This window comes from Amblyomma mixtum, chromosome 3, assembly GCF_055824585.1.
Source record: "Amblyomma mixtum isolate Tamu chromosome 3, ASM5582458v1, whole genome shotgun sequence".
In the NCBI taxonomy this organism is placed as follows: Eukaryota; Metazoa; Arthropoda; class Arachnida; order Ixodida; family Ixodidae; genus Amblyomma; species Amblyomma mixtum.
The window spans coordinates 69,349,597-69,362,999 of record NC_143014.1 but is presented as its reverse complement, the minus strand read 5'-3'; the positions used below and the strand labels follow the sequence as shown (position 1 = coordinate 69,362,999).

At 46.6% G+C, this 13,403-nt stretch overlaps 1 protein-coding gene across 1 annotated transcript; it reads left to right on the top strand.

Annotated features, from left to right (window-relative positions):
* The first annotated feature begins 190 nt into the window (after positions 1-190).
* On the top strand, positions 191-11,065 carry RFeSP (Rieske iron-sulfur protein). The gene is made up of 4 exons (XM_089579571.1): positions 191-482; positions 664-807; positions 5,637-5,921; positions 10,782-11,065. The coding sequence occupies exons 1-4, from the start codon at positions 272-274 to the stop codon at positions 10,961-10,963; spliced, it is 822 nt and encodes a 273-aa protein (XP_089435697.1). The 5' UTR covers positions 191-271; the 3' UTR covers positions 10,964-11,065.
* Positions 11,066-13,403: the final 2,338 nt, after the last annotated feature.

Below are 13,403 nucleotides of genomic sequence, written 5' to 3'. Positions count from 1 at the left end.
CGCAGAGACCATCGAGGGGAGGCACATTTACTGGCGCAAATTATTCCACAAAAAAAATGTGCACCTTAAAAATGTATGCGGTTAATTTTTATGCATTTGTGTTAAGCAAGACTTTAAAGAAGTCCATTTTCATCTGTGTGTTTAGTGGTGGCCACGGTGGCGCATGATGCGCGCATTTCCGGACCGTAGCTCCGATCTCCGGCACCCTTTTCCGGTGTACTCGCTCGTGGGTCATTCAGTGGTGTCGCCGGGTTCGGTGATTTAAAAAAAAATGATTAGCGTTAAAGGACGCGCCGCTAACCTTGCTAATTACGTAAAGGCTTCATCTAAAACTGTAGCGTCACAGGTCCAGCCGGTAACTCCTGTTGTTGAGCTGAAAAATGAAGAGAAAAGGCCACCTCCGCCTGCCAAGCTCTCGCACTATGCCCTTGCGAAGTCTTTGCCCACCAGGGAGCTGCTCGCTTGCTCAGGAAGCTTTACAGGTTGGTTTGTGGCAGTTCATTTTCTTATAAAATAAAGTGCTACTGCAAATAAGCGGTGCCAATCAAGTGCGATGTATCCGCACGCGATGTTTTGCTCGTGGTCTCTGCGTTCATGACCTTGATAGGGAGTTTCGATCTCCTTGTGCTGTGCTAGCATGTGGTTTCTTTTGCTCCCATACAGCCCCGGCGCAAGTACGAATGGCTCACACCGACATAAAGGTGCCAGATTTTTCCGCTTACCGGAAGAAAGCGAGCTTAGATCCTACGAAGTCGTCACGGGACGTCCAGGTGTCTAGCAAAATGCAGACCTACCTTGTTCTCGGAGGTAAGGATGGAGCTTTACTTTTGCTTGCTGAGTATTTTAAACTGATACTAAGTGTACGTCGGCTGTTCGCTAAAATATTAAATTCCAAGCCTTTCAACACTCCTTTTTCGCATGCGATTAGTGGATCTGCGTAGCGAGATACGAATGAATCACTGCTCTAAATAGTACCAAACTGAGCTATTCTACTTCGCATACTGCAGCGACAACACGGCTATAGTAACTTAATGACGCCCACATCTGAGCTTTTGAAGTGTATAAACTAGGCGTGCATAGTTGCGCATCTCTGATAGCAGTCACAGTCACGAATCAATGTGTTGTTATAGAATAAAGTGAATTTTTTGTTCTAACATTGATCCGTTCTGTGTCTGAACTCGTGCATGCGCCATCCTTTCACTGTAGACTGAAGAATTAAATTGGGCCTAGTCCAATCTGCTCAAGGGAATGCTACTCCTTAGGAGATTTGGAGTGGCATTGTGCCCGCTCAAGTTCATCATTGCGACCTAGTCTTGCCTAGTGCTAACCACTTTGGCTAGTTGGATTGCTAGAACTACCACCATGTCCTGGTTGGGGTCTGCCTCGGGCGTAATTTCTAGAGCAGGGGTAGATTTAGGCGCAAGGGGGGGGGAGGCAGACAATGCGGGCAAATGCACCCTCCCCTTTGCAGAAAAGTATGTGTGGGAAAATTGAATTGGGCTTCCATTTTTTCTATGAACACTCAAGAAACACGTAGTGCAAATAAGACTGCCCCCACAGCTGTCTATTTCAAGAGTGGCCCAGAAATTTGCCCCTGTTGCAGAGCAGGAGACCTTTACTTCATCTGTGTAGTTTTGAGAAATCTGCAAGCTTTAATTTGTAGCTTTATGCTGGTGCTGAGGGTGATGTTAGTTGCAATTATTCATCTGGGAAATTGAAAAGTGCTGCATTAATTTCTGAAACAGCTCTCATGATTCCGCTTGTGGCTCCAATTGCTCACTCACAAAAATGTAACTGCGTCTGATATGATTTTTGTGGTTGGGCACTGAGCAACTAGTTTTTATTGCTGTTGCAAGAGGGCATTTTGGTAGGCTAGTTAGTGCATCAGTGAGAGAAACACTGCTAAAAACAAGGACGAGACCAGATGTAACAGCGCCTTTGTAGTCTTGCCACGTCCTTGTTTTTAAGTTTCCCTCACTTAACTTAAAGCCATTAGTGGGCTGCTAAGCTCTCAGATTTCTGCTTTAATCTTGGTTTTATCTGGTCTAGCAGCATGAGTGAAAAATGCTTAACTTAAAGGGAGAGTCTACTGACTTTTATCAGCCATATTTTCTTTGCTCCATTTCAAAGAACCTTGCCCAAATAAACATATATCCAGCTGTGGGACTTGGAAACCGGGCAGAATAACATAAACCATGATTGGGAATTTTGCTTTCTTGCATTAATCTTCTGCAAATTCTGACATCAGACATGACTACTGCCGAGCAGGGTAGTGACAATATGCGTCACATTCACATTAGCCGAGGTGCGTATGTTTTATTAAATCTGTACTGTAGTCCTTTAAAGGTGGTTTTGAAAAACTGCCAATTAAATAAGACTGCTGATATCTATCACCGATACGAGCAACCGTCTTTTTGCCTGTTGCATCACTGCTGATGGTTGTGTTAGTCAGCTTAGTGACAGTCTGCTTTTTCAAAACATTTTAAGAAATGATGAAAAGGCAGGCTTACATTGTGCAAGATGCAGTGACTAGTTGCAAGAGAAAAAAAATTTGGGGATCTAAAGCTTCTTGCAACGAAAATAAACCCCTGTATTGTGCTCAGGCCCATCTAGAAACTGTAGCATGTCCACTCTAGGCAACATAGCCCTACCGCTACCAGACCCACGTAGTTTGAACATAGTGTGGTGCCTTAGTCAAATCTGGCCTGGCCTTTGCTAAGTTAAAATATAAATTCCTGCTAAAACTCAGTTCTGCGCTGGTAATTGTGATCACAGAGAATGCCAGTATTTTAATGCTTGTCTCCAGCAGTAGACTGTACCTTTAGTTATGTAACTTTACTGCGTTTTTTTTTTTTTCAGTAGTGCGCAGCGAAGATTGCGGTATGCTATAATAGCATATGTTTGTTTACATGTCCTGGCATGTCTGTTACTTTCTCGGCTATGTATCCACTTTGTGTCAACATAAAGGACAAGAAGAAAATTCGTATGCTAGAACATTGCATGAATCAGCTCCTGCCCAGTAAAATAGTGGGAAGGCAGCTGCTTGCACTGCCGTTGCTGGGTAGCTAAGAATCATTCTTGTTGCGAGTTAATTTCAACAGAGTGTTAATTTTCCAGTTGCTATTAATCTATGCTTGGTTTACTTGCCAGGTCATGTGACATACTTCGGCTTGCCTACACCAGCATTGGCTAACAGTGGCAAAGTAGCACCTTCGGGAATGATGTGGCATGCCTATACTGATGCAGCATGTGGTTTCCATGTGGTTTTCCATGTGCTTTTTCCCGAAGGCAAAACCACATGGAAAGATTGTACCGAGAGGAGAAATCATGCAGCAGTATGAATGCCAGTTTTGTTGCCAGTCATGTTAACAAAACGCCTCTGGGTGGGAAAACCCCCTACACTGAACAGGAAGGGTTTGTGCCACCCGAACAAGGCCCCCTACTCCAAAGGGAGGTCTGACATTGCTGAGCTAGCTTGATGTCGGACCTTACTGCACTGGCTTTAAAGGGGTAACATGTAAGCGGAGTTTACGCCCTTTCCTCCCCGTAGTTGAGGTTTTCCCTCTTGTGTAAGGAGAGCTGTGTTCAGAGATTTCATATTCCAACCTGGAATCGTTACACATTTTTCATGTGCCAAGTGTATTGAACCCTATCTACCTTTTCATCATGCAACAGCATTGAGTGAATTTTATTATATTTTTTATGTGTGTGTATGACACCAGTAACTAATCAGGATCGTAAGCTATTTGTTGAAGAAACCCTGAAATATACTGGGCCTTCTCTGTTCAAAGGTGCAAGCCTATGGGAAGGTACAGGGACAGGCTCAGCAGAGCACATGCAATGCTCCTGGAAATCTGCGAGTGACAAGTCGTATGCTGTCATGATGAATCTTTTATATCTTCTTTGCCAAAGGCTTCCTACTACTTCAGTGTAAGGAAAAGGATGTCAGCTGTGGCCTTTTAGTTTCACTGACTGAACTGCAACAACAAAGGGTGATGGGGAGTTGGAAAAAAAAGAACACAGGAAGGGACTGGCTTGTGTGAAAGCCTTGTGAAGCATTTTTTTTGCTGGGTCTTTTTACTTCTAGATATATTACTTGGTGCATTTATTCCATTATGTGTACTGTAATGGGTTTTTCGGGTACAACGCACAAAGCACAGCTCGATACAAAGCACAAAGCGCGGAACGGCGTTCACCGACAGGCACTGGTTCCAACGGCACCAACAGGAAGCGCGCGCTCGCCGAGAGCAGTCCCGCTGCCGCGCGGGCACTTCTTCATCACAGTACAATTAAATTACACAGTCAAGAAAGTTTATAGACGAGGATGAAGAAAGGGAAATAGATTTCAGCTGAAGTGAACATAGTGGCATATAGATGCAAAAAGACAACTTGAGTGTTCAAACATCAGATGCCAAGCATTGCATTTGAGATGCAGAGAAACTGGCAAAAAAATTGCGATGGTTGAATAATGACACAACTAATTCAGCGTGAAGCTCATGCTCGGTTTGGCCATGAAGTCTATCACGTTCGCACCCAGATTGATGCACAGCATGGTCTTGTTGCCACTCATCCTGTTGCTGCCAGTCAGGGATGGGAAACTCCTGTCAGTTTCGGTTTCGACTACTTCAGTGCACTGATGGCTGGAAAACTAGTGTTAAAAAGAATCACATGCAGCATTCACATTTTATTTCTAACTTTTGCACAATAATTTGCCAAAATGAGCTTAAGTCTTTGCAAGACTCACGATTCTCTTGTATTTTGGGCAGCGAGAGCAGCTGCGCATGCATCTTCTACGCAGCTGTGGCAATGGCTGAAATGTGTAAGGAATCTGAAAATGAAGCTGCTCTGCTTGCACTGGGGATGGTCCAGATTTTACTTGGGGATGAAGTTTTCTTACACTGAAGAGTTTTTCTGCTTTACTCCTTGAAGCAGTAGACTGCTGTCATCTGTTTGTCCGTACGGCGTCTCTCATAGCCTTAGTCGCTTTGAGACGTTAAACCCCATAAACCAACCAACCAACCAGAACAGCTGTGTAACAGCTTCTCGCTGTGAAATTTCTCATGCTTCAAAAAAAGATACCTCCCCATTTCTTTTCCTAGCAAACATGTTATGCAGTCCTGCAGTGAGTAACGTGTAGACCGCAGGTAATATTCAAAGGACACCTTGTTCATGAAGACAGTTATCTTGTTTGCTTTATGGCGGGATCTATTATCTTTGCCATATGTGCATACTTACACAGTGGAACTCACTTGGTGTGGATCACTGAATTGTGGCACATGCATATAAATTGGTTCGCTAATGAAAGCACCATGGAACAGAAGACAGTCAGGTATACCAAAGCCTGTTAGCAGACGGGTTTAATGGGAAAAAAGCAGTGTTGTAGCCATCAGCATAAATAAAATGCCCTGTGATGCAAAGCTTGAGGGCACTTGTATAAATAACTGCTTAGTGTGTTCACCTTTTTGTGGATTCAGACTCTGGGAATATAATTGTTTGGTTAATCATTGCTTCAAGTATGTATAGAATTTGAATGCTTAGTCAGGCCTAGTTATCAGTTTGAAGCAGCACGGCAGCAAGCATGAAAACTTTGTTGCATTCAATGTAGTACTAACATTTGCTTTTGCATTCATGTGCAGTTGGAGCCATGGGGGGCACATATGCTGCGAAGTCTCTCGTGACAAAATTCGTGATGGCCTTGTCTGCCTCGGCTGATGTTCTGGCCATGGCCAAGATTGAAGTAAAGTTGAGCGACATCCCAGAAGGCAAGAATGCCACCTTCAAGTGGCGGGGCAAGCCACTGTTTGTGCGTCATCGAACCAGTGATGAGATCAGCAGGGAGGCTACGGTGGACATGAGCTCTCTTCGGGATCCACAGCATGACAATGAACGTGTACAGAACCCGGAGTGGTTGGTTATTATTGGTATGTATCTTTCATATTAGAAATTTACACTAGTAGCTGTAATTGGTTGCTACAGTCAAACTGCGTTATAGTGAACAGGTTAAAAATAGTATAGTAGTTCGATATAACCAAAATTCATAATATAAAATTTTAATCAGAAATGCACCAAAGAGTAGCGCAATTTAGTCAGTAAAGGAATGGTACCTCAGGCAGTCCTTACTAGAGAAGCGGAGAAACAGTTTCTCAGATTTTGGCGATGTTTTGAAGGGGCTCGTGGCAATTCCAGAAGCTGCAAAAAAAACGTGCACCAGATAAGTTGACTCCCCACGCAGCGCCGCAAGCGCACAACAGTAGCCTGTTAAATCTATATGTAAAACGGGGAAAGTGGGCATTTCTTGTACGTTCTTTCTATTATTTTTTTTACTGGAAAAATTTGATCGTGTGCATTCGAATTTTATTTCTTTAATACAAATTTTGCTGAAAATTTTTGTTGATAGGCTAATAACACAAAAGGAAAAAATATTCCAGAAATTCTGAACTATGCAAAACATTCCCTGTTTTATTGCATGAAGCATCTGAAAGTTTGATTGCTTTGACAGACAAATACCTTGTGCTACAAAAAAATGTTTGCAACTTCGAAAGCAGCTATTTTTTAGAGGTGTTACACTTTTGTTTTTTCTCCAAATATTTCAATTGGAAAATGCTGGAAAGTATGAGCACATCTAAAATCAATGTTCTTTTGAATGATAGTCATTAAAAGCGTAAATGCAGAATTGTAATCCATGAGAAGAATTGTAAAATGGAAAAATTTAGTCAAGATGACAGCAAAACTTAGAAAAAAAAGGGCAAATGTTAGAAAGGAAAAATGTGAAAAAGTCATTAATGTTTCTTAATAATGAGAGTTCACTGTTTGTATCTTGTGCAGAAAAATGTTTCGAATTAAAGTGACTAAGTTACGCATAAAAATAAATTTTGCGCCCCAATAATTTTTCCAGCTACAAAAAGAAACAGGAAATCTTCACTAACCGTGACTCATGTGTCACTGCCTGAAACAGCTCCTCAGTGTTGAAAGATGCGTACTGTGGGGTTTGAATGGGGGAGATAAATCCGTTCTCCCCGTTTAACCGCGGCTGACACAGTTCAAAGCCACGCGGACCCCACCCCGTGGTTGCGTACGCTACCGAGCGCACGCCGACCACGGCGGGCCTTGCTCTGTGGGAACAAAGGAACGACACACTGGCTTACACAAAGAAGGCATTTATTGCTATAACAACAATAACGCCAGCTAGCAACAAAATACACTGAGGAATCGAGGATGTCCGACTCACCAGCACAGCTACGAGCGAACGTTCGCCCATGCTAGGGCAAAGGGAATATCTCCGAGGCCGGACGGGACGAGCTGAGGGGAACACGTTTCCACACGAGGACGCCCGCGGCGAAGAGCGGAGCTTTGCGCGTGAACGTCCAACACGCTTCCCGGGCCCAGGGAGAAGAGAGCCAGCTATCCCTCGTGTGCGCGCAGCAAAACGCCATCCGTGGCGCTGGTGTCGCTGCGACGCGAGCGCCCTCCCCTGTTCGTTAAAAGTAACCGAACTGAGAGGAGTGCTTTTCGGGGGGAGCTAACAACAGTGGGGTGTGCAATGCGGGAAAGCAAACGCAGGGGACGAAGGCGTCCCCACATCCCCCCAACCTTAAACAGACCCACGCGCCTGCAAGTTACATGCTATGGAGGAGTCTCCTGGTCTTCATGCACTTGAGGCAGGTCTTGCAGCGGAGGTCACGCTGACAGCGTGCACGCAGTCTTCCGCGGTATTCCGAAGGCGGCGTGAAGGTCTCCGCTGGGATGACTCGCATGGCCCGCGGACTACGTGTCCGCAGGCCCGCGAAGAGGAGGGCCGGTTGACCACTGCAGGCCAAGATTCTGCAGTAGTCTGCAGGGTAACAGCAGCCAGAGGTGGCTGCTGTCTGGTCTCGCCACGGCTGCCCCGGATGGATGCGGCGAACAGGATACAGGCCGCTCCGTCGCAGCAGGCGGCAGCGAGACGGACAGCACAGGACAGCAAACCGGAGTGGCTCCGCTGGATCTGAAATATTGCCAAACACACTCCGCATGCCTTTAACGTAGGTCACGGGAGGGGAAACGGCGTACACAAGGGCCTCATGGCACAATGCTCAACTCGCTAGCAAAACGTGTCGGGCGGCTGTGCAACGCAAAGTTCGAGTGAACAAAGCCCTTTCTTAAGTTGAACGAGAATGCTCGGTTCATGCGAGGTTACAAAAAAAAAAACGGGCGGCCAGCAAAGTGCGCCCCCTCTCAACACCACGGTCCGGTGGTCGTGTCACTTTTAACAAGGTGCAGGCAGCTATGAAAAGCCTTAGGCCTCGCAACCATAGTGACGGTCGACGACCCCCAACAAAAGAAAGACCCGAAACGGGTTTCGTGCGCGCAGCCGCGAGGAGACATCAGCTTTGTGGGGTGGTCCTCCCCACTCACTGCACAAAGCAGCTTCTGAGCGATTGGCGCCCACCGTATCGGACGGTGTCGGAGCGCCCGGTGCCGAGCTGCAATACCAGCGAGCTCGTAGCGGCACCCGTGGCCCCAGGCCACCCGGCTCCCGGAGCCGCGACTCCCAGAGTCGAAAGAGAGACAGCGAGAAAATATATACAGAAAACTCGGACCACCCACGCGGCTTCCGTACTCACTCGCTTCGGGCTCGGCAACTCCGCGGGCGCTAGGCCCCGTGCTCCCTCGATGCGGACCAAGTGGTTCTTGAAGCAACTCCAGGAAGAAAAACTTGACAAAAAAATATGCTGAGCATGTCGAAAAGTTCAAACATGCTGCAGCGCAATACACCTCGCACTCAAGAAAGCATGCCGCAGGTCCTAGCGATCAAAATTCACACTAGGCCTACCACTTGTCAAGTCCGGACAAAGAGCGTTCTTCGAACCGAACAGACAGTCGTCCAATGTTCCAAGAGCAGGCCCCACGTTGGGCTGCCAGATATGGGGTCACTCCGCGTTCAGCCGGCCGGGAAGGCGAGCTTCCGTGCCAGCTATGCGCGGGCGTTCTCGTGTCCCCAACCCGTGGCGCAAAGTCACAGCCACGGCGGGTTTGGACGAAGTAGGCAACGAACAGAGTACGCTAGGAAACCGTTTATTAACCTAGCGCCAGGCAAAGCACACTGCGGAAGAATGTTCTATCCGATAATATATGGTTCAGCAGCTTACCAAGTCGTCGTCGACCGGCGATGGATAGTCCGGAGAGGCGCGGGCAGGAAGCGGGGTCGGCGGGGCAATCGGGCAGTCACGCCGCGGCAAGAGAGAGAGAGCTTAGACAGCCTTCATTCCCGCGCGAGCTCTCCTTAAACCCCTCCGACATTGCCTCCCCCTTGAGCAACTGGTTGCAATCAAGAGGAGTCGTTCACCCCTTCCCTAAGACGCCAGAGCGTAGGCGTGACGTCACGTCCGAGCTGAGAGTGAGGAGAGTGGCCGGGTGCCCCCCTCTCCCCTCCTCGGCGCGGGTGCGATGAAGGATATTTGTATATCCCACAGTACATACATCCAACAAGCGCAGAAGAGCACTAAAATGCCTTGTGGACATTAACTTGGAAAAAACAAGAACTGAAAACAAGTTAAGGTAGCCAAAGAGTCCACAAATTTACACAGTAGCCAATGTAGTCAGAACGTTAATAGAGAGGCAGTAGCACACAGCAATGGGACATCCCGCCAGTAACAAAAGAGGAAGTAAAGAAACCCTTAGGAGCAATCCAGATGGGGGAAGCAGCTGTTGAGGATCAGGTAACAGCCGATCTCTTGGAAGGATGGCGGGGAGATCGTGCTAGAAAAACTAGCCACCCTGTATATGCAATGCCTTATGACCTTGAGCGTACCAGAAGCTTGGAAGAACGCTAACATTATCTTAATTCATACAAAAAGGAGATGTTAAAGACTTGCAAAATTACAAACCACTCAGCTTACTGTCCGTTGGGTACAAAGTATTTATTAAGGTAGTCATAAATAGAATCGGGACAACCTTAGACAGGGCGGCTGAAGCGAGCGTCCCTCCAGCAAGTGTGCGCTTGGATTCTGCACGCGTGGTGTTTGTTGTCAACGGACATCATCTCAAACAGTTTTAGAGTTAGTAGTACTATCAAACGCGATAAATAGCACAGAGGATGACTAGCTTTGGGAGCACGCCAGTGAGGCGAGCTCGTCCGACGGCGATTGGCACGAAAACGGCGGTGAATGGTGAAATAAAATGTTTGTATATGTCGCCAGGTTTTTAATTATCTGACACAGTAGTCACAGCGGCACCACAGTGTGTTAATGTGTAGCTATAGGCCTGATTTGTGTATAACCCGCCCCTGAGAAAATTTGATGAAAAAAAGTGCAGCTTATACACGAGTATACACGGTACGTGCCCCTGGGCCTTTCGCGGTGGCACATGCAATGCCTTAACTGCTGCCTGAGCTCACAGTCTCAACAGAACTGACATCTGCTTACACCGTTTTTGCCAGTCAGGTCTCACCAAAAGACATATTCGAAAGTGTCTTCAAGTATGGGCCTTTTATAGTTGATGCCTTTGAAAGGTAATTTGTCAGTTTAAATTATTCTTTCACTGAAACTGCCTCAACACTTCGTTCCGATTTTTGCATTGTTTCTTACGGCCCGATGCTTGCACCACTATTTTTATGTTCTGCATCTACAACAGATTATCTTTGCATTTTATGCAAAGGTTTATGACAGGTTTATGACTCTTGGCTGTGCCTTATTGGTTGTTTCACTTTGTTGGTGTGACACCAATGCCATGTTTTCAGTTTTTCTTATGGTAATGCTTTTCTCAAGTTGGTATACTTAGACCTGTTATGCATCTTCATGCAGGTGTCTGCACTCATCTGGGCTGTGTGCCAATCGCCAACGCGGGTGATTTTGGTGGCTACTATTGCCCGTGTCACGGGTCACACTACGATGCATCTGGCCGCATCCGCAAAGGGCCGGCTCCTCTGAACCTTGAGGTGCCCCCATACGAGTTTACCTCCGACTCAACGCTGCTCGTTGGCTAACAGATTTAGGTGTAGGTAAAAAGATCAGCACAGTTGGCCCGAATGGCATGCAGCTCTGGTCATGTACTGTAGGCTTCCGCCAGTAAAGCTACATTGTTCAAATTTTGTTTCTGAGTGTTGGTTCTCATATTGACTTCACTGGAGATGTGGCTTTGCTAGCTGTGTTAGATATGAAGTTACACTTCATCGCTGCTCTGAATAGGAGCCAAATTACGCGACGTGTTCCTTCAAAAGGTGGTTTCTGAACTCTTACCACGTCCATAGACCATCCGGCATAAACGTCGGATGAGTTCATACGCTGCAAGGTTAACCGCCACAAGATAACAGTACTGAAATCTCTCCTGACCAAAGACTGCAGTGTTGGCATGTTGGGGAACGTTGGACCAGCTTATTAACTACAACGATGTGTTGATGAAGTTTGTGCATTGGTGGAAAATATTACCTTTCCACTGTATTGACATCACTTGTGCCAACAGCTTCATCCTTTTTCGAGCTCACTCTGAAGCTCACCATTATATTCCTAAATTGGCTCCAAGCTGCTGTTAGACTTGAGCTTCTTGAGCAGATTTTCGACCTTGACCCTGCCAAACAAAGCCAAACCCTTTCCATAAACTTGTACTATCACCAGCCCCCAAAAAAACAGGGAAAAGAAGAAACTGCAAGCTATACACAATGAGCACAAGACTGAACATCAAACAATGATTTTATACAAGGCGTTCGATGTGTACTTGCGTTTGACAGCAAAACGGAATTACTTTTTTCAGTGGCACAATGCCATGGTGGCTGACTGTTAGCAACTGATGTAGACTGACACGATGACCAAAAAAGACTTGCAGCTGGAAGTTTTAAAACTTCTGTGTGGGATAGTGGGCAGTTTGTACAGCATCTTTTATATTCCAATTTTTTTATTTCTGGTTCACCTTGATATGAATTTGCATTTTTAAACTTTCTTGTATTCTTTAAAACAAATTTTTTTCCTTAAACAGTAACTTCTGAGCATAATTTGTATATTTTGTGAAAGAGCAGCTATTACGCTACATTTTGATATATCGTGAGGTAAATGCATAAAGCATTTGTGTGAAAGAAATATATTTTCATAATACTACAGAAAATGAGTTCTGCCCCTTCGTAAGGGAAGGGTTAACTCTGTGGGGTTACCTGCAGACCCTTTATGGCGGCCGCCTTCTCCATGCCATGGCTCAGCAGGCCCACCTCACGCTCCTCAACATCCCCCGGCGTCCCCACTAGCGCAGACACCTGCTCCCAGCGCTCCACAACCCCTGGCCTTTCTACTGCTCTGGTCACATTACTCTTAAGTGGTTGGCCACTGCAGATATCTTTCTCAGTGACCACTACATGGCTCCATCTCTGTCCCTCTTTAGATCCCCTCCCACAAGCAACGCATTCGGCGTAATGACTGGCATGTCTTTCGGTCTCTGCTTTCCTCGGCCTTTTTCAAGTCCTTTGAGGAGTAGACTCACGCCCTTTTACTAGCGACCTCATTCTCTACTCATACAGTCTGCTGCATGTCCCATTTCCAACTCCAACCCCCACTTCATTCGGCTGTGGAAGCGTTGCAAGAAGCATCTCCGGTCAGCCAGACTCCAGCCTCGTAACCTCCAACTCCAGACCTCACTTTCTCAGCTCTGAGATGACATCGTGGCTCATTATGCCTCCCATGAGGACTCTTGGATGGGCTGCACTATGCAATGATCTTGACTCGGCGCTTCATCAGGAATCAACACAGAGCCTCTTTCGAGCCCTGCTCGGTACCACCCCCACCCCTGCTCCAACCCTCGCTAATGCCCTAGCTACACAGTCCTCTGTCAAGGTCTTTGCAACCCTTGCAAATCTACCTATCAACCCTTGCAAAACCTAGCAAGACAATGGAGTGTATGGCGCTCATTGACCGGCATTTGGAGGCTTCTCTGACTCGCTTTCTCACACCCTCGTTGGCCATCGTCCCCTCGTGTCTGCCCATGGCCTCTTTCTCATACTTCAGCTCACTTTCTTCACCTGTGGCAGCTCTCAACTTCATGCCCTTGTCACAGTCAATGTCTGCAAGGCATTCGACTGTCTCTCTCATGACACAGTCTCTCTTTCTAACATCCACTGCGGCTCCTGCATGTATAACTACGTTCGTGCTTTTCTTTATAACCACAACGCACATTTCTGGGTATTTGACCTCACTTCTACGCCTCATCGTCTCACTCTGGGTACCCGTCAAGGTGTCGTTCCTTCACCTACCCTTTTTAATATTGCCATCGCGTGGCTCTCCTGGTCAAATGCAAGACACCCTTCAGCAGGACCTGGATCTCATCTTCTTCCTTGACCAGGTGGGCCTTTTTCCCCCACCTGACAAGTTCGAACTACTACTTCTAAGCCATTCTGCCTATCAACAAGCTCCCGATTCACTGATCTCTCCTACACTGGCCGGTTC